A 21,996-nucleotide genomic window follows, 5' to 3' on the forward strand; every position below is an offset into this window, starting at 1 on the left:
TTTTTTTTTTTTAGATCTCGAATAGATTCTCGATTAGATCTGAGCCTAGCATAAAGTTAAGATAAAAACTAAATAGATCTCACTACAAAAGTAAAGTTGTAATAAAACAGAACTTGTTAGCCACAGCAGCCCCATCTTAATTGGGGGAATACCTATAAATATCTATAGCTATTTATATATATATATGTATATGCTAATATTTGGCATTATTCGGAAGAATTATAGTTAGGTTTTTGTAGAATTGAGTACACATTCAGTCAATTTCGGCATAGTTTCCAGTTTTTATCAAAACAATTTGTATATATATTATATTGAATGTGTTTTCGAATTGTTGCTTTGGGCATACAATTTTGAGATTTTAAGTACAGTAAGTGAAAGCCCTCCGCTCACTGCCGCATGTGCAGCAAAGGTCAACTTTTAAATTACAAATTTGACAAGAAGCAAAAAACAAATGAAGTCCGAGCTTACACGATTGTGAAAGAGACAGGAAACAAGGCAAAGAATGAGACAAAGAGCAAGCGAGCGAGCTATACGCATAGATTGCGCATGTCGACACGAGTTGAGAATTATAAATTAGAAATATATTATACACCATTTTTTGATTACTAACAAGTAAATCGAGAGGGGTGTGGGGGGGTAGGAGTCTCCAAATTCTGCCAATGAAAGTTGTTGCCGTCATTGAATGCTATGGTCCATCCAGAAATATCGAGTATTAAACTTAAGAGCCATATGTTGTCTTGAGCAAAGCAAATTAACAAAATGTTTTCAATTATAATTAAAAGTATTATACACACATTGTAAGCCCCCCAATTTAGTAGCCTAATTCTAGCATATACTATGAGTATAGAACATATAGGAGGCCCGATAAAACTATTACGTAAATCGTATGTCCGTAACAAATCTAGAGTCCAGCAATTTAATGTGTAGCAACCATTTGAAAGGGAGTTCCAATAAGCCCCACTACTCTATAATAATATAGCATACCCATCTGTACTTCATCTAGTATATTTAACAGTTTGTTCGTACAGTCTGGCTTAGTGTTAGCGCCCTGAACTGAGTACAGGGTGTGGTCATAGTCGTGCAGTGCCCGACTATAGTGTTTCTTACTAGTCTTAAATGTGTATGTGCGAGTACTAAGTATGCTATGCGACATTGCGACATTATAATTGTAAACACTTTGAAAAAGTTATTTAAACAAAACATTCAAAAATCCTAGCCGAACCAAAACATGCATGTTTAAACTTCAAGTCAAATGTCAAATTGCGAAATGTTGTACAACAAAAATTGAATTATAAATTTGAAAATACAAGAAATTACAAATAAAAAACATTATTTTCTAAGTGTATACAAAATAATAGTTATGAAACCCTTTTGATTTAATCTCGTCTCGTGTTATCTAGGGGCTGGAGTCATCAAGTGCCTGGTAAAGTTAGCGGCCACTTTCACATGCGGCATATATAATATAGGTTAAGATATTTGAATGCCAGTGCTGCCACCCTGTCATGCATTGCACATATGACAGCTGCGGCCTTGCCACCCTTGTGCAATGTCAGAGACTTGCAAATCTAATAATCAGAATAAAACGAATCAATTTTTTTAAACCAAAGGGGCAACAAATTTGGTGCTAGATTTCGTTTATGTTTAGAAAAATATTCGAGAAAGCGTAATCATATTTGGTTGGCCTAAAATTATGTACATCCAAAATACTGTACTCATACAATAATCGCTTAGCTTTGGGACTTGATATACAAATTTGTTTGTTTTATAAAACCCGCCCGTCCAGCAGCTCTAGTCGGAAACGAACTAGATCGGCCCACTATATTATATATGCACGACTGATCCAAAATCTAGGTATTAAGAACTGGTTTTGAAATATGTAACTGCTTTGAACTCACCAAAATCTTAGTCGCATTCTATAGGAGCGCTCACACAGAAATTGGATTTTTGCAGAAAATATACAGCTGGTAAAGTCTGCATAATAGGCCAATATTGTATAGCTGTGGGTAGCGACATCAAGCATATATGTATATATTTGAGGGGTTCAATTTTGTGGAAGATGGAGAACAGGTTTACCCGTTCGACAGCTGTCAATCCATAGAAGTGAGTGGGCCTTGGCCATGCGAGAATCAGTTCAACAGCACGTTTCGTTCAGTTTCGATCACACACCTAGGAGTTAGTTCGTATGATTCGAGAGTAAGAGCTTTCCAAAAACAAAAATAAAAATCAACAAAAAAATAAAATAGGTATACGAAAACACAATACGGAGCTCTAACGAAAGGAATCGCAAAAAATAAAAAACACCAAGGCAAAACATAAAACGCGGATTTTGGTTTCGATCGGCTGTCGGCGACAGGCGGAGGCCATGGCTGAGAATTTGCGCAGAGGCAGACGCCGCCGGATCGAGCCGTCGCGCATACAATACGGCGCCTGGGATGATCCGCGCGTGTCGCTGTTCGCGACAGTGCCGCAGGAGCCGGTGGGTGATATGTTGGGGCGCCTGAAGCGTCTGCCGCCGGGCGATCGTGATCGGGCCAAGGAGGTGGATGCCTGCCCGCTGGTGTTGGCCGCGTCGACGTCGACGAATCACCTGTATCGGGAGGTGAAATACCAGGTGCAGCAGATAGCCGATGATCGCAACAAGAACTATCATCCGATACAGGAGCGGGAGCGCCAGTCGGCGATAATCGCACGCATGATGGCCGAGCATAATAGGCGGGAATGCGCGGAGGCGATGCGCCGGAAGCAGCTGCACGATAACTCGCAGAGGCTGCGCGATCTCAAGATTGAAATCGATCGGGCCAAGACGACGCTGAGCGTGGTGAAGAAACGCAACGAGAACATATGCCAGCACGGCGCGGATCGTGCGGAGGAGCGCAAGGAGGCGCTGGAGCACAGGGAGCAGGTGCGCGAAGAGAAGCTGGCCGAGCAGCGGGCGCTGCACGAGAAGGCGCACAACTACAGCGAACAGCTGGTCGCCCAGATACGCAAGCTGCAGGCGGAACGGGAACAACAGCAGCTGACCGACCTGGAGGAGGGGCGCCAGAAGCGTCACAACGACGAGATGGCGCACGCCAACGATCTGCAGCAGGCGGTCGAGGAGCGCAACAAGAAGCGGACCGAGCTCAAGCAGATGCTGGACGAGTTCTCGGCGCTGCAGCGCAGCATACGGGAGGCGAATCCCGACAAGCCGGACAAGCTGGATGTAATCGTGATGGAGGCACTGGGCCCCGTCACCGGCAGCTTTATCAAAAAGGAGCTGCAGCGTCGCCTCGATGATATCGAGCGGCGTCGCCTGATCAGTGACGGGCTCGGCCAGGAGCTCAGCGAGATTCGGGGCAAGAAGGATGCGCGCGACAATATGCTGGCCGACATACTGATATGCGAGCGCCAGGCGCGCGAAAAGAAGCGCGCCCATCAGGACATACAGAAGCGCCACAACCAGAAGCTGCAGGTGGCCAAGGATCTGATCAATCAGCGCAAGGAGCAGCAATTCTATCGCGAAAAGGACGAGGCACTCACCAAGACAATCACAACCGACGCGACCAGCTTCATGCAGCGCCAATACCAACAGGCCAGCGAAAAGGAGGCCGCCAGCCATGCCATCACCGTGAAGACCTACGACGGCATCGCCGCCGACATTGTTAACAATGCGCGAGTCCGTGCCGCTGCTGTTGAGGAGGAGCGCATGATCAAGCAGGCACTCCACGACATGGAGCTAGAGATGGAGCGTCGCATCGACGAGGAGCGCATGCGTGTCCTTCGCTCCCAGACCCGTGACATCATCGACGAGGTGCGACCCTGCAAGCTAAACCACGTGGAGCGCCTCACCTTCAATCTGCCCGCATGCGGCTTGAACAGTGAGGACACCCACACCCACTAAACAGTCAAACTAACTAACTAACTAACTAACTAACTAACTAACTAAGTAAACTGGACTAGGCTAGGTAGCTTATCAATTGGTTCAACTGGTTCCGTGTATACACCAACTATTCCACACAGAACTATAAATTATTCAGGCAGTTATTGCTGGCTCCCAAGACTCATTAAATACATACATATATATTTGTTGTACGTGCAATTAACTCTTGTTTTCCTCTCTCTCTCTCTCTCTCTCTCGCTCTCTCTATCTTTCTGCACAGTCTGTGCTCTATGCTGGCTACAGGGCATCCCCTAGTCGGGCTCTAGTAATTGGAGCAGGCCTCAAATTTAAATTTGTGCTGCCAAATGTTGTGGCATACTTTTAGGCTGCGGCAGAACTTACCAACTGAATAATTGGTTATATAAGTATAACTAGCTTTAGCTGCCAATATTAGGTAGTAGTAACTTGTTTATAATAAATGATCCCCGTTCGGATCCCTATTATCAATTGGCATTCAATTATTTTAAAAATCGATGGGTTAAAAAGAGTGTTGACCCAAAACCGATTCGTTTGTAAAGTCAACCTTGTTTGATGTTTTTTTTGGAATATCTCGGCCAAATAATGTCCGATTTCGGAATTCATAGGTTCTGAGATTCTGGCGATTAGACATGCGGACAGACGGATGGACGGACGGACAGACGGATGGACGGACGGACATGGCTAGATCTCCTTGGCTATTGATCGAGATCATGAATATATATATTTTATGGAGTCGGAGATGCTTCCTTCTGCCTGTTACATACATTTGCACGAATATATTGTACCCTTTTTACCCATTTTTTATGGGTGTATAAAAAAAAGAGCACATTTGGTTACAGAGTGAACGAGATTGAAGCTTAGTTTTGCGATCTGTGAAGACTTAATTCACATTCATGTTTTCTGTGCGCATAATTACAGTCTTGCCTTTTAGCTTAATATTTATTCATTTTATTAATAACTTTTATTTTCTATTATTTTAACTAAGAATTCATGAAATCCGTCTGGCAGCCTCAAAATTGTACCTTTTCGTTGCATACTTTTGCGGTGTTTGTTTTAATCGTTGCTGACAAAAGCTGACCAAATGTCGGCAGGAATTGTGGAATGTGTGCCTAAATTTTATGTTGCATACTTTCGCGCTTTTGCTATTGAATTGCTTGCTGACAAAAGCTGATAGCATCTCGAGATCAATTGTGGCACGTATGTTTAGTTGGTGTGGAATCTGTGACAGCAAAAGAACTCAAATTTTATGTTGCATACTTTGGTGCTGCACTTAAATTTGTGCGAAATTAAAAAAAAAATTGTTTAAATAATTCGTTAAAAAATTCAAATTCTCAGCTTATGCTTCGTCTCATGCTCTTTGCAGCAAATGACTTTTAAATGATTATAAACTGTCAGATTGAAGCGGATTCACAATGCTGACAATCCCCTTTAGATAGATATAAATTCCCATATTATACATTTAATTTATCTATAACTATATAAACTTTTTTAATTGAGTACGGTATTTTGGGATTTAATTAAATTAAACACACATACTTTTTGTTTTTCTCGCTTTAGGCGTTGGTTTATTATTTATTTTATATTTTTCATTATGCTTTGATTTGCTTTAAGAATATGACAAAGTTTAGTTTTCGTATACATATAGGTTTTAGTATACATAGTTTGTTTGACTAACAGCTAGATACAATAGTTTAGTCACAGCTTGCTCTGCAGCACACCTGGCTGCTTTTACCTCCAACATTTTTACAAACAGATAACATTATAAAATACATTCCAGAAATGTGTCTTAGCGCTTTTGTTAAACTTGGACTCGACTCTGGCAACTTACTGACTAATAAATGCATTTGCCTCCGGTACGTTTCCAAAATTAATTAGATTTTGTTGTTGTTGTTTTTGTTTTTCTTCTCTCTTTTTAGGTCTGCGCCTTTTGGCAGTTCCTGAACCTAACTTTGGCTATCAATTAAATTATTTTCTTAGCATTTCTCACTTTTTATTGTTTTACATTTGGTTTATTTATATTCTTTTTTTTTTTTGTTTTTGTGCTTTCGATTCGTTTGATTCGTTTGATTTGGAAGTAAAAGCATGCAAAAGGCATTCATAAATCTTAATGAAATTTCATTACTAGCATAATTGCTTTGTCTCTGATCTGATCCTGAACTGAATAAAGTAGTTTTGTAAAAATAATAATAGTGTGGACAAGCCAAACAAAAAAAAAAAAATAGGGGGCATAAATAAATTATGAATTAAAAATAAAGTGCGTCTTATACGAAAAATGCTAGATATGATATATAGTAACTATATAGCATGGGTGCAAAGCCCGGCCCTTAACTTAGCTATACATGTATTTATATATATGTATATGTATATGTATATGTATATTGTATATAGTATAGTGTATTATATGTATATGCGTTTTACGTATAGATCGAATGTTAGGCAAACACTCGTTAAATGCAACAGACAAAAAATTCGAGCACATCGGCAACCCAGAAACTGTAAACTGTTGGAACTATAACCTACTAATACACAACTGTGCTGACCCACAACTAGGACCAGTTGGGTGCTGCTGGTTGGGCTTTTCACGTGTGGATCATCTATTGGTTAGTCAATTACGACGGCCCAGGGATGGTCCACCTTGCCGTACTGTATATCGGTGAGTGTCTCGCGTATGAGCTCATGCACGGGCTTCTCCTGCTCCATGGTGGGTATATACAGATCCTGGCCCATATAGTTGATGCGATTTATGGGACTAACCACGCAGGCGGTGCCCGTGCCGAACAGTTCGAGCAGCTGCAAAAAGCGAAGCGAGTTCGAGAATCAGTATGGTAATCAAGCTGAAGCAAACGAGGGCTGGCTACTTACGCGTCCCTGGTTGAGCAGCTCGCTAATCATGGGCATGGTGAAGACACCCTCGCGCACCTTGAACTTGCCCCACTGTCGGGCCATGGCCAGAATCGAGTCGCGTGTGATGCCCGGCAGTATGAGACCATTCAGGGGTGGGGTAATCAGTTCTTGTTCTGCAATAACAGATAACAAAATGGAAACAATTATAATGGGAAGGCTTGAAAATTATAATCGAAACAGTTCCCCCCCACAATCACAACTATGTAGTATCTTTAAATTTAACTGAAATTATTTATCGATTAACTTATCGATAAATCAGACTTCAGTGTTGCAAAAGCTTCCCAAGATGCCTGCTTTAAATGAATACAAATGCGAAAGGAAAAGAGGATAAATACGTTTTGAAAATGAAAACCGAAGATCTTTGCTTTAAGTACGAATGAAAAATGTGAAAAGTCAGACAGACGTTGATAAGTTTTTTTTTAACAAGCCGGAATCTATTTAGCATTTCAGTGTTGCGAAACGTGTTTCAATTGCCCTAAGGAAACCTGCTTTAAATACAAATGAAGAGAAAAGTCAAAAAGAACAGATACATTTCTCGTCTGCAACAATAAGGTAGGCTAGATTCATCGATAGATAAGCAAAAACTATGCCAAGATAATGTATATTAGTGTTGCAAAACGAGAAAAGCTTGAACTCAAAACATGAATGGAACTAGAGAAAGGAAGGAAGGAAGGAGACTAGGAAATGAGACTCACCTCCTTGATCGTTGACATAGAACATGAAGATGTTCATGGTGCCCACTTCGGTCAGCTGATGATCCTCGCCATAGAGCCAGAGCACCTGCTGCAGTCCGCGTGCGGCTGCCTCCTTTTGTACGTTGATGGTGGGTGCATAGTTGGAGCCCATTTTGCGATTGCCAACGCCGCCGGGCCAGGCGCGGGTGTAGCTGGGATCCGCCAGTAGGGAGACGGCGCCGTTGCTGCCAGTCTTGAAGTAGCTGCCCACTGGGCTGAGTATGGAGTAGAGCAGCGCCGAATCGGATGAGGCAACGCCTAATGTGGGCTGCAAAAGGATATCCAAAGGATTTCGAATTGAATTTGGAACTGGAGCTTAAGCTTAAGGCTAACTCGGATACTCACATCGATGCCAATCAATGTGGGTCGGATGTAAAGGCTGGCGGCTTCTGTGTGTGGCACCCACTCGGAGTCAATGGAGAGCAGACGGGACAGGCATTGGACAAACTCCTTGCCCTCGAATGTGGGCAAGCCGGAACGCTGGGCGGCCAAATTCATGCGGGCCATATTCATGTCCGGCCGGAAGATGCGAATCTTGCCGTCGATGCCACGGTACGCCTTCATGCCCTCAAAGAGCTACAACGATGAGACAGCACAAGCCAATCAGCTGGGATCAGACGATAATGATAATGATAACAATGATGATGATGATGATGATGATGATGATGATGGTGATGAGGAGCATGATGATGTGATGTGGCTGATAACTCACCTCGACGGCATAGTGAAGCACCTTGGCGGCCGGATGCATGACCAGATTCTCCAGCGGCGTTATCTCCGGCTTCTGCCAGCCGCCCAGGCTCTTGTGATAATAGATTTTGAGCATGTGATCCGTAAACAGTTTGCCAAAGCCGAGCTCCTCATCGTTGTCCGGCTTGGGCTGCAATTGTTGCGGCGTCGCCAGCCGCACGGCCAGCTGTGATGCCTTGAACAAATGGCCCAGATCCTTGTCGTGCTTGATCGGCTCCGGCGCATGTGTGTACTCCGTGTTGACCGAGGCGCTGATCTCAAAGTCTGGCGCTGTGCTCTTCTGTTGCTGCTGAGCCGTCTTCAAGGATTGATTGCTGCACAGCCGTATGGACTGCTCGATGAAGCGTATCAGGCGATGCTGGTTGCGGAATATATCCTGCAAGGACAACAGCAAATTTGAAGCTTAGCTCAAGTCATAGTCTATATATATTTCGATCTGCCGAAATATTCGATTTATTCGAAAACTTGTCTCACTTCTTATCAAACTATATATTGAGATACTTTTGAATGTTCAATTTGCTCGACTAACTCTTGTTTAGCTATATACCCTATCATATTATCATAATAACGTAATCATAACGTATTCCCAGATACTGTACTCTATTGTTCTATTGTAACACACTTTATACTTGACCCTAACATTCCGTTCTATACGTAATATTAGTTCTGTGGAGCTTTTTTTGTTGTATCAACAAGTTGAAATTGAAATTAGGCGCATCTAAAAGTCAAATTGTTTTACACCTGTTTTGGGGCGAGAAGGTTTTATTTTGGGCACTGGCAATTAGCATTTGCTCAAAATTGAATGCTAATCGGGCTAGACCCGAATTTTTTGCATAGGCATTACGAGTGGGGGACTTGGCCCCAGCTCGAACCCGAACCTTGCCATTTGCATAGCAGAGCCAGACCGAAGACTGCACAGAAAGCGAGCACGAGGCGGGTAGAGGAGAGGGGAGGAGAGTAGAGAAAGAGTAGAGAAAGAGTAGAGTATAGTATCCATACATATATACGATATGAGAGCCGTTCAACAACCTCAAGACGTCGCTTAGAACTCTGCTTTGTCTAGCAAGTATATATGTACATACATATATGTATGTATATCAGGTATATATATAAATGTATATGTATGTAAGTATATAGATCAGGTGTATAGGTTTTCTCGCTAATGCGTGCTAATGTGGGCCACGGGCAGCTCTAATTTCAAATGCCAATTGCGCAAAGTACACAAAAGTCAGGCATTATATCGGATCGTAACTAATTCCAGGCATTAGCATTATCATTATTCTCGATCGTAACCAAATGCCATATGCGCCTGATTAGCTAGAGCATTGACTTTACGAACAAAACAAAACGAAAACTTATCCAAAATCTGAAGGGAAAGCGAGAGAAACTAACGCACACTTTTCGGCTCTATAACCATATCTATATATAAAAGATATTAAATTTAATTATACTCGCACCTAAATAACTTCTTTTACATAACTCAAAATCTAATTTGAAAGCTCTGGACAACTTGGAGAGAAGCAGCTTAACTTCTTAGTATATGCTTCTTCTGTCTCTTCTTCTTATATGGCTCTACAGACTTTCAAATCCGAATCCAAGTTAATTTGTTGCTACTTAGTTTAACGTTGCATATTCGAAAACTAAGCAGGCAGTCCGCCGGTTCGAATCCCTAGTACCATATATGTAAGAACAATAATAATAAAAAACAGAGTTATATTTTTTTTCCAGCCAATTCGAGCTCACAAAAGCAGCTTAGTCATCATATTATTGAGTTTTCGCAATTCATTTCAAAAAGCGCCCAACAACAGGCCTAATCAAAACTGCCAATCAAACTGATTTGGTAAGAAACTTATATAATTAATAAATATAATGAATCTATGGTCTGGTATAGTATGTCTGATGAAATAGTCGAGTTCGGTGTCTTCATGCCGGAAAACCAAAATTGTCACATATGTATGTAAATAGCAGCATCAACAAAAAACTAAGAAGAGTGTGAAACCCCGAAGAGGCATTGCATCAGCCACAAAAGTTCGAAAACAATTCGAATTCGAATTCGAATTCGAAACTAGTTCAAGCACAAACAGAAAACGCGCGTTCGTCTGACCCCGGAGACCGAACCGGAGACGGATTGTCTGCGGACGATTGTTCACTTCTAGCACCATAGTATCACAACACATATCAGGGCGGCACGCGGAAGGCGTGGCTAGTCAGGTGAGGGGGCAGGTGCCAGCCAGCCAGTCAGCCAGCCAGCCAGCATGTGCCATGGCTTATCATTAAGCAAATCCCAGCCGATAAGCGCACAGAATGCAATAACAATGTTTGTCTCATGTCTAAACATTTATGTATAAATAAGCCGCATGTCAAGAAAAGAAAACTCATAAAAAAAACCCAAAACTATTTAATGATATATCAAAAGAAATTGCATATTTATAAAGAAAAAAAAAGCATATCAACAATCATTTGTTATAAGCATGATATATGATATCCTTTAGGCGAATCATAATTAAGAAATAAATATGAATTTCTAATACCTTGGCAAATGCTCGAAGAATGATATGCTATTCACATATTCACATTTTGTACATTTTGTACATTTCGAATGTTGTTTTCGATACATAAATCAAGCTTATATTTATCGTTAATCGATCAAAAGCAATTGCCAGCATATAATTGATGGGCATTCCGTTAGAGAACTTCCCTTTCTATGGCAACATTAAAGTAGTTCATAGCATATCCTAGGCACATACCCATTGAACTCGGAAACTAGAAGAGCTAGAGCTACTAAAATTAAATAGATACTTGTATTCCTATATTGTTAATATGTATACCAAATATGACTTTAATGTGTTGTGACAGCCATAAAGAAACTGTCTAAAAGATTATCTTTTGGTCTGCATATTTCAGGCAGATCGGTTTAACTATATATAGTAATATATGTGAGTAAAAATTTTTGGTATGCATATTTCATACAAATAGATTAAGTCTTTGTTTATGGCATATGATATATGGTTAGTTATGCTTTTTACAGGGTAACTGTTGTGTGTGTCAACCTTAGGCCCGCTTGTTATTGTTTTCCTCATAATTGTATATTTCATTTAACTTCCTATCATTTGTATGGAATACTTCTTTTTTTTCTTGCCATATTTGACTTTGTCTTAATGTTCGAGTTGTTGATTCTATTAATATTATTAATAATTAAATTTTTTTGTTGTTGAACCAACTGTTGAACTTTCCGGCTGACTGATAAACAGTCGCAAAATTTGAGCATGAATTTGAAATATATTTGATATATACATAAGTATTTTGTAGCTTGACATAGTTTGGCATTTCGCACACATTGCAATGTCTTAAAGTTGTTAAGCCTAAGTTATTACCAACCTTTGCATTTATGGCCATTTTGGTCGTCATTTTCGTAAGCCGTTGGATTCACGTGGAAGCGCGCGAAGGTGTTTAACAAAAAAAAAAAAAAACAAAACAAAATCTAAGGAAAAGCGTTGCGCACTTTTCCGGCACGCACACACACACACGAATGGTTTAGACTTATGCGTATATATAGATATATATATATATCTATATATATAATTATTTTTTATGGATTTTTGCTTAGTAGCTTTTTGCACTGTTCACCAAAAGTTGGGGCTAAACTCTGTCTACAGGGCGCAACAGGGAACATAAGACTGTAGCATGGAACAAAAAAATTTAAATACATATATGTATCTGAATATATATTATATAGGCTGAGCTGATTTGCTGTCTTTTCTGGTTGTCTTTTCTTATTTGTTGCTTCTCTATATATGTATATACATATATTCTGGTCGCACGTTACGTCTGAACAGCGCAGAGTCTCTGCAAGAACTGAGCTCCTGGCGCTATGCGCGCCTCTATGTATAGTCAGAGCAGCGCTCGTGACGACGTCGACGTCGACGTCGACGTCAGCGGCAGCAACGGTAACGGCGACGTCCACCGATTGCTGGCTGAGCGGGAGCGTACGTTTACCGTTCAATGCGGCCGGCGGCCATTTTTAAGAGCAAAACCAAAACGCAGACGTTCGCTCACAAGCGGCCAAGGGAGACAACTAAACTGGAACGTGCTTTGGCTGGGCGAGGGGTGTGGGCTGCGGTGTGCGGGGTGCGGGGTGCGGGGTGCGCATCTACCACGTACTTATTTGGGCGCAACAGTTTTGCTTTGCGGCTGATCCGACGAACCAAACGACAAAGCGTCAGAGCGACTGAGCTGATATTTTGCTGCTTGCCGTCAACGAACTTATTGCCATTTTTTTTTGTTCCTTTTATATTTACTTTAATTTTTTTGTTATATTATTTATTTATTTATTTTGTACTTTTTACTTTTTCATCGGCAACAACAATTTCGTTGAAATTTGTTTTCTGTTGTTGTTGTTGTTTTTTCTTCGGCTGTTTGAAATATCGCTGTCTGTCGCGAGTTAAGCTTTTTGTTATTTGTATATAATTTTATTTTATTTATTTTCAATTTATTTTTATTTTTTTTCTTGAGCTTTACGCCGAAGTTCTTTGTTCGCCTCTGCGCTCTGCGTACTTTTCCATTAGATGGCGGGCACTGCGCAAAGCCCCGGATCGCACACACGTACGTGCCTCTTTTTTCCAATACACAATACACCAATACACAATACAATACATACATATAATATACATATATATATATGTACATATTTATTAAATGTAACACAATAATATAAAAAATAAAACTTGTGACTCGCTTGGGAAATGTTGTGATTAAAAGCCGCCTAAAATTCAAAAACAAAACAAAAACTAAAGCTATCTGCGGCACGCCGAAGACTAGATACCCTTGTAAACCTTGAGCTTATGGGTTTGCAGATACATACATATATGAGGAAAATAAAGCTCGTTTGTTGAGTATATCTTAAAAACAATAGGGCTTTCCAAAATCGAATTCAAGCGATTCAAGCTCTATAGGAACTATGTATATTAGTGATACGATATCTAGAAAAACAAAAAGTTTTTTGCATTTTCGACCGAGCATTCTCAAGATATCATATAGTGGACCGATCCGACGGATTGCCAGAGAGACGAATCTATGCTTTCGAATTGAGAGACTAGATTGCCTAGAAGGAGAGACGGCAGAGCTCTGTTGATACTGATCAAGAATATATGTATGGAATAAAGGCTTGCAGATATTCCCTGCTATGCGTTACACACTGCATAAAGAAAGTATAATGCCCTCTCCATGGCTATAAGCATACATAAACCCAATACGTAATACATTATCTCAGCTAACTCGGGATTTAATTGCGAAAGTCTATCAAAAGGATGAAACTTATCCCATGACTCATTGTCTATGTTGCCTAATCAAAATGTGTGAAGACAAAATGTAGAGCATAACCCATAAGAAATACTCTATAAGGCTGCAGCTCCTTTACACGCTGTACTTTTTGGAAAACATTTTGTTATATATCAACAAAGTTAATTGAGTAAAAGTTCTTATAACATTTTCCATGAGCTTTCAGTTCAATGCCAGTTCCAAAAAGGTTCCGAAACTTAAGATCTTGGAAATGGTTTCAAAGAACTTGAAGAATCTTAGAAAATTCGGCCTGACGGAGAGCAAATATGATAAAATTGGCAAACTATCTGAAAAAATTAAAATAACATAAAATATATAGTATAATAATATTAACTTCCAGCTACATTCTTAAAGTAGTTAGCTAAAATTCTTAAAAAAAAAAAACAAATGTATGCAATATATGTGTATTAAATAACTAATAAAATCGATAAACAATTGCCTAATACGCAATTTGTCAAACAAAAAAAAACGAAAACAAATTGTTTTGAAATAATTTCAAGGAACTCGCTCGAGTACAAAAGTACCTGGGCATAACATATATACTACTTATACATATATACTCTATGCTACGATATATATATATATACATATATATACGTATAAAAGCTAAATATCTTGTTGTCGCTCTCTGGCATTGGAATGGCGCCATGTCTATGGTATATTAAAACGCATTTGCTAGGAAAAGGAACAAAAAAAAGAACACTATGCGGCTCTGACGCACACGTGTTTTCACTTTTTTTTTTGTTTTTTATGTTGCTGCTTCTTGATTTGACCAAGACTCTGCTACCTGAACGGAACTGCGCGGAAATGCGTACTTATGCCCAGCACAAACATACATACATATTTCATTTTTTTTCTTTCCAGTTTATCATATAAAGTAGAATGGAAAAAAAGAAATAGAAGAGAAGTGCGTTTTTTTTTTTCTGCTGCTTATCTGGCACCTGGACAACATGATGTGCACATTTCGTTGTTTTTCCTAGCGGTAATTTCAGCATTTTGTTTTGTTTTGTTTTTTTTTTTACTAATTTCCCGCTGATAAGCCGAGGTGTCTGTGTAATCTGTACTTCCCATGCAATATATTTCCCGGGCCAAACAATATGCTCGCGCAAACGTGTGTGTTAGATGTCAAGTTTTAACCGAAGATTCCAATTCCTTGGCTGATGTAATATATCAGCGTCTGTAGCATCAGCCGTAACGGTTGTTTACGCTTCAGCATTTGCCATGCTTAACAGTTTCCGTACGAACTTTCCATCAAGTTCTAGTTCCATCCTCGGCTCACTTAAGAGTTGCGTTTTTTTTACAGCTCTCTTTACTCTTTGCTTCGGCGCTCTCTTTTCGCTGCTCGCGGAATTACAAGCAGTTGATAAACAAAACATTCCTCCATTTGCCACCTACTTCTAGTCGCCAAGCAGCCTATCGTGATCACGCGATGCGACTACACACACACACACACACACGCCGGCACTTTCGTTGTGTGCGTATTTCCAATGTCAATGTACCGGATGTTTGACTCGATGCATAGCTGGATATGTCCAGAACATCATGTAATACTATGTAACTGTGTGCGTGTGCGTGTGCGTGTGCGTGTTGGTGTGTGTAGGCTCTCAGTGGGTCAGCGCTCTGTGACCTTCATTGGAGGGGGGCAGCGTGCCAAGGATAGCGCACAATCTGTGTATCTTAATTGTGGCCCTACTTCTAGCTACATACATATGTATATAGAGTGAACGTATTGACACAAAGGGCCTTTAAGCTCCATGATAGTGCTTATCGTAGAATATTTGAATAAAAGTTATACCTGTTATTCCCTGAGGGGAAGTCGAGCTGTGCGACTTATGTAATCGGGAACTTACCATAAACCAAGTAAATACACCTTATCATATCATTTGTCAAGTGGCAAAGAGTGAATTTCCTTCCATAAAAACTTTCGAAAAAAAAAACGGAAAATAGTTGAAAAATAAAAACAAGCATTTTGCACCCAAAACATGTGCAAAAGTTGACATAAGCTGGGAATTAAATGCTCATTGGTGGAACATTTTTCTAGAATATTTCATTATTTATAAAGGCATGACTTAAATACAATACTAAAAAATTGAATTGAAATTTTTCCAGTGAGTAATCTTGCTTCCAGCGAATATTATATTTTTCCAGCGAGAACGTTTTTATCTTGCTTCCAGTGAGAAAATTCGTTTAATATGCATTTTCTACTCAATGCAAGCTATATTTTTTTGATTTACGAACAATTTTGAAAGCAAGAAAAATTTATATTTCATTTAGGAATATTCAATTACAAAATGTACTTAAAAATTTTAAATACAAATTGTTGAAATTTTATAACGCATAATACAAGAGTTTTCTCATGGTAAAGAAGTTTCTATAAAACTCAGTACAGGGAAATATTAACTTATGGCATATCACTTATTTAAGCATATTATATGATATATTTTAATTATTATTATATATTATTATTAGCCATCCCCCCCCCCTCTCCACTCCGCAGATCAATCGTATAACAACCCGTGCTGCCAGTAAACAGATTGCGAATAGGACACAAGGTGAAAGTTGAAAAAGATAGAGTGCACGGCTTTCTACATAGATGCAAGCTTTACGTAAGTTTTAAATTGAATATTGATTATATATTTTAAAATTTCTTTTATAATTAATTTTTTTTTTTTTTTTTGATTGGACACAAACAAATGCTTCATAGGATTATCATCCAGGCTCAGAGTGCACAGGTGCTCCGGCTGATTTTATTGGCATAATTATATACTATTTTTATATTAATTTTTTGAAATGGTAAAAAAAAACTATTTTCAGACATTATCATCTAGATTCTATGAACTGTTGCCAGCGGGCGTTTCAATTAAATTAAATTAAAAATAAGTAAGTAAACAGAATAATCAAGAGCATGAAAAGAAATATGCAGATGGAAAACAGGTAAAAGCGAATACACGACCAGCAAATACCCTGCACGCCGGTTTCAGTAAATTGTAAAATATCAAATATTATCTAGGTAACTGTTAAGATATTCTAATAGATAAATAAAGAGTTAAATCGGTTTATCATAAATAACAAAATTGAATTCTTTCATATACATTTTGCATGTCTATGAACCAGAATCTGGCTTTTTGGATATCAAAAGCCAGGTTTATGAACAGAACATTTTCAACATGAAATGAACCGAACCGAGTCATACCAGAATTTCCATGGTTTTTTTCTCTCATCATTTTCAATAATAATAGTTTGCAAATAGTTTGAACCAACTACTTTTCTTTTAGATTCGATGCATGGTTTTTGATTTAACTGGTTTTCTACATGCTTGAAACCGAGTTCGGATTGTTTATCTATAGATTTCGATTAGGCAAACTGTGAATAACCCAAAACCGGTTTCGGGAATGTGAACCAGCTTAACGGCTCGAATCGAAAAAGAAAAGTAATTGGTTCGAGCCAAGACAACTTCTGCGTGTCTTACAAGCAATTTGTAAAGCCTTCTGTTTATCTGTTTATTGTTTTGCAAGTTTTTAAAAGCTATAAAGATATTGTTAACAAATAAATATGTGTAGGGTATATATGATGGTCTGTTATTCTTGTCAGCATGTGGCACTTGTTGCTGCCGTTACCGTTGTTGTTGTTGTTACAGTTGTTGTTGTTGTTGTTGTTGTTGCCGCACTTGTTTGTCATAAGGCAAAAACAAGTTGATGAATGACTGTCGTATACAAAAGTAACTCGTGGCTGTCTATCTATAGCAATGTGTGTGTGTGTGTGAGTGTGTGTGTGCGGTAGTGAGTGTGTGTGTGTGTGTGTGTGTATTGAGTGGCATATCAAGTGACACAATCGGAGGCGCGTGCAGCAATCGCTGTGGCAGCGAAATGCAAACTTGATGCGATTTTGCTCCATGCACAACTGAGAAAAACAACGACAACAACAACAACAACTGGCTGTGCGTGTGTGTGTGTGTGTGTGTGTGTGTGTGTGTGTGTGTGCTTTTGGAGGCGCGTTCGCCAGCAAACGGGCCCACTTTTTTTTTTATTATTAGTAATTTCTCTTTGACTCGCATTTATTTTGATTTGATTTTTGCGCAGCACACGCGTCGTATGCGCAATCTGAGCACTTGTGGCCCGTTCTGGTTATTGTTGTTGTTGTTGTTGTTCTTCTTCTTCTTCTTCTTGTTGTTGTTTGTTATTTAGTTTCTCACACTTACAGGCATTTTGTTTTGCTAGCTCTCACCTTGATAACCGAAGCGCGTCATCGCGCTGTCAACCCCCAACCCCAGCTCCCCCAGCTCCAAGCCCAACCCCTAGCCCAACCCGAATTGCAGCTGCAAAGTGTTATTGTCATTCTGATGGTAAATATTTTTGTAGGAATTCAAGAGAATTTAACATATTGTTGTTTTCAACTATCTAACATAACTATCTGAACCATGTAGCTGCTAGCTGCACATCCGCCAGATATACTTCAACTTAATCTAGCCGCTCTGCCCAATGACGTAAGCAATCGTCGATCCGTACAAATTTACAACGGAATAGCATACTGAATGAAGCGTAATAGTCGGAACGCACTTACGTATGCTCCCAGCTAAGTAGCACGATATTGGGCTGACATCGTCGATATAGTACATATGTCTCGTCGGGTTGTACTCTCTGTCGCCGCGATGCAAATCCATTTCGATGGGGGTTAAAGGGGTCACCCCGCAACGTAATACACATACATATATATTTTTCAAGTTTAAATATAAATATGTATGTGAAAGACTTGTTGCATTTTTTGCTGAAGAAAAGATTAAGTACTTTTCTTGTCTATATATAAAAGAAATCTCAGACAAGATCATGGCCAAGATGAACTTCTTGGAAATTCCATTCGCAAGTGTGGAACATTTTTTTTACAACTTTTTTCTCATATTCAAAATAATTTGTGAAAATTCATTTGAGACTTTTCTAACAGTTTTTGGTCAGTCTTGGTCAATCTTGCTTGAAAAATATGAGCGAAGTTCCAAGTCTGTTTTCTTCGGCTTCCAACTTCTTTTCAGAACTCTTCTTTTCGGATAATCTTTCCCTGTTGAGTATAAAAGCTTATTGGGGCGAAGTTTTAAGTTCGGTCCGATGAAACTTATTTTGAGAGCTCGACATAAAAGCTCAAGAAATTATCCTAAATGTGTTTCTAATTGTATAAAATTATTTGGACAAACTCTAAATATTTGCATGTAAATTAACTGTTAATGAATTGCCTTGATAATCTTGAGGTTAACATTAACAGATAACTAACTGTTAATGACTGTAACTGCAACTGTTAACAACATGACAATGTTAACGGATAAATAACTGTTAATATTGTCATGTTGAGGTTATGAACACGTTGCTTTACAGGCATTTGAGATATCTTCCTGATATATATACAAATATATAAATATATATATATATGTATATATATACTACATATACGTAATGCTCCGAATGTGTACAATTCACAGAACTTTTGCTTTCCTACGTTTGTTGCTGTTGTTTTTGTCGTCTTGTTTCCTTTTTGGCATTTCTGCAGCATTTACGTCAAAGCAGTTCAAAAAAAAAAAAAATTAAAAATAACAGATAAATAGAATATGAAAAGGGAAACAGATAACAGAAAAGAACGCAGCCAGCACACACCCCCAACACACACACACACACACACACACACACACACACACATGTATTTGGGCGCATGTATGTGTGTGCTCGTGTGTGTTTACTTGAGAATTTTTGGCCACATTTGTTTGCGCGTTCTTTTAGCACTTATTTATTAGACCAACCCCCCCCCCCCCTTCCGACGCCCCTGCACCCCGCCCCCTTTTAACCAAAAAACCCAAACTCTATACATAATAATGTGGCAAGACGACACTCCACGATACTTAAAAGTTTCCGGGCCTAGGTAAACCAAAACCAAAACCGAAAACAAAAACAAATTTGCTGTCCAAATAGCAAATAGCTGTGGTCGTTCATCAGGTGCAGATAAAGCGGGCACGGCTATAGATACCTTGGATAGCTGGAAGCAACAACAACAAGATACTACATAATGAATGCACGACTAGCAGTTACCCTGCACGCAGATCTGAGCCAATGTTCTTCAGGCTAATCAAATCTTTGTCATTCTGTACATTCTCTGATTCTATGTGTCTGCGTGCTGCAGTCGGGAGTGTGCGACTAGCAGATACCCTGGGCCCAACGCCAAGCTGATGTTGCGAAAACTTCATGCATCCTTCCACACACAAACACACACACTCTTCTTCCTCTTCAGTTCACCCCTCATTATGTATGGAAAATGCACTCTTAATTAACTTCGGTGTTTATAGTCCGATCTTTATGAAAATTTCAGGGCTCAAATATGAAATGCCAAAGAAGTTGAAAGGAGGGAGAAGAGAATAAGCAGAATATTTGTAATATACTAAACTATAATCTTCTTGGCAAACATAATGCATATAGCTCTTTTTAAATTTGCGAGGTATTACCTGGAGACTAAGGCAGAACTCTAAGTAGCTCCAAGCCAAGACTTCGAATTCGAGAACCAAATTACCAGATGCCTTACAGGAGACTATACTTAACGGGATTAGAGTTGCCAACCTGTTGACAGTTGCATGCCGTTGGTCACACTTGGGATGCCCATGTTTAACTGTAAACAGGGCATAGAGAAATAGAGAGAAGCGAAAGAGATAAGCAAACAGCAACTTTCGGCTGACACACAGGGCACATGATCGCGATCAGTTTGTTGGTTTTATCAGCGCCTGACAATGACAATGCGACCATAATGTTGCCAGATCATTCAGTAGCTCGGACCAGTATCTCCTGCGGCGATAAGCGCTCTCGCAAGTCATTTGATTGATTCTCTGAATTAACTGCACAACTCATCTATTTGGATTTGACATCACGACGCTAATGGAATTTAATTTAATCAAAGACATGTATAAATTGATATATGTATATATTTAAATATAGTCCTTCAGTTGATTGTTAGTGTTAATATAATATAGAATTATATATGAAAAAAAAAAACAATAAAACAAGGCTTCAAGTTCTAAACTCCATTTTATTTAATATGTATCGAGCCCTAAGCTAAAAATTTAGCCCAAAACCAGCTAAAGGGGAAGCCTAAATATATTATATCTTTTTCTCAGAGAGACTCTGGGAGACTCAAGGAGACTCTGAAGGACTCTAACCATATAAGGCAGATTTCTACAACAATGCAATATTTTCAAGTAGAACGGGCAGATTTGTAAAAAACTAATGAAATTGTTTCAACAAAAACACAAAGCCTTGGTTCAAGTGTGTGGAAATCGCAATCGGAAGAGGTTGCTTCTGTTTTTAAAAACTTGCTCTGATAAAAAGTCCGCGCAGCAAAAAGATATAACATTTGAATCCTCTTAAAGTCATGTGCCGACTAAGCTTTAAGTTAGTCATTTAAATATTCCATTTTTTAATACCCTGAACCCATTAAAAATGGATAAAAAGGGTATAATGTATTTGTGCAAATGTATGTAACAGGCAGCAGGAAGCATCTCCGACCCCATAAAGAATATATGTATATTCTTGATCAGCGTCATTAGCCGAGTCGATTTAGCCATGTCCGTCTGTCTGTCCGTCCGTCTGTCCTTATGTATGAACGCAAGGATCTCAGAACCGATAAGCGCTAGAGACTTGCTAGCTGTAGGTCCTTCTAGTCCCCGCACAGATCGATTTTGTTTCCGATATTCGATAACTAGCCCCGTTTCCAAGTAATCGATTAAAATCGATATCGAAATCGTGGTTTTTGAACAATTTTGGTAAATAATAAGAGCTGGAGTCACCAAACTTGACATATAGCTTTTAGAATAGTATATATATAAATCAAGTATCTTTCCTTTTTTTAGCAATCGCCTGTTGGAAGAAGACGGTTCAGGGTATCCCCTAGTCGGGAGCTCCCGACTAGAACCTCTTACTTGTTTTTAGTGCACTTTTCACTCTCCACACAAAGTATACATATGTATGTATTTAGCTTTCCTATATACCAAATATATGGATATATATATTTATATACTTATGTACATATATATACAATTGTCTGGCTTTTTAACGATGGCCAGAACTCGTGGGCGCTTCTTGATTTATTTGCTTACGCGTGCTGCGTATTTGTTCCTCCGCGCCTTCTCTTCTCCTTGAGATGATTTTCCATGCTGGGCTGTTTTCTTGTTGTGCTGCCAAGGTCGAGCAGGTCCGTGCTTTTCATGTTCACTGCCGAGCTTTGGCTTTGGCATTCAAAAATAGATAATAAGACAAGAGCTCTCTCTCTTTCTCTCTCTCTCTCTCTCTCTCTCTCTCTCTCTGGCTATTTACCAGCTATCCCGACTATCTCTCTAATTTCGCATTCCCAAAA

The 21,996-nt window shown here is 39.3% G+C and overlaps 2 protein-coding genes across 2 annotated transcripts; one reads left to right on the plus strand and one right to left on the minus strand.

Moving 5' to 3' along the window:
- Window positions 1–2,126: 2,126 nt before the first annotated feature.
- On the plus strand, window positions 2,127–4,078 carry LOC135434479 (trichohyalin). Its single transcript, XM_064691079.1, has one exon. It carries the CDS (start codon window positions 2,363–2,365, stop codon window positions 3,878–3,880), a length of 1,518 nt encoding a protein of 505 aa, XP_064547149.1. The 5' UTR covers window positions 2,127–2,362; the 3' UTR covers window positions 3,881–4,078.
- A 1,678-nt stretch (window positions 4,079–5,756) lies between these two features.
- Bcat (Branched chain amino acid transaminase) lies at window positions 5,757–11,804 on the minus strand. Its single transcript, XM_064691041.1, has 6 exons — window positions 11,665–11,804; window positions 8,249–8,662; window positions 7,882–8,112; window positions 7,498–7,804; window positions 6,761–6,915; window positions 5,757–6,688 (listed from the first exon to the last, which is right to left on the minus strand). Exons 1-6 carry the CDS (start codon window positions 11,692–11,694, stop codon window positions 6,500–6,502), a joined length of 1,326 nt encoding a protein of 441 aa, XP_064547111.1. The 5' UTR covers window positions 11,695–11,804; the 3' UTR covers window positions 5,757–6,499.
- Window positions 11,805–21,996: the final 10,192 nt, after the last annotated feature.

This window comes from Drosophila montana, unplaced genomic scaffold (genome assembly GCF_035044405.1).
Source record: "Drosophila montana isolate Dmon_TW-CO22-7 unplaced genomic scaffold, ASM3504440v1 contig_3325_1, whole genome shotgun sequence".
In the NCBI taxonomy this organism is placed as follows: Eukaryota; Metazoa; Arthropoda; class Insecta; order Diptera; family Drosophilidae; genus Drosophila; species Drosophila montana.

Excerpts from the sequence above, each read along its gene's own strand:
- LOC135434479 (XM_064691079.1), top strand. The coding sequence starts at position 2,363 with ATGGCTGAGAATTTGCGCAGAGGCAGACGCCGCCGGATCGAGCCGTCG.
- Bcat (XM_064691041.1), bottom strand. The coding sequence starts at position 11,694 with ATGACGACCAAAATGGCCATAAATGCAAAG. Across the intron at positions 6,916-7,497 it reads CTATGTCAACGATCAAGGAG|AACAAGAACTGATTACCCCA; the intron begins GTGAGTCTCATT and ends CTGTTATTGCAG. Across the intron at positions 6,689-6,760 it reads AGCTGCTCAACCAGGGACGC|CTGCTCGAACTGTTCGGCAC; the intron begins GTAAGTAGCCAG and ends CGCTTTTTGCAG.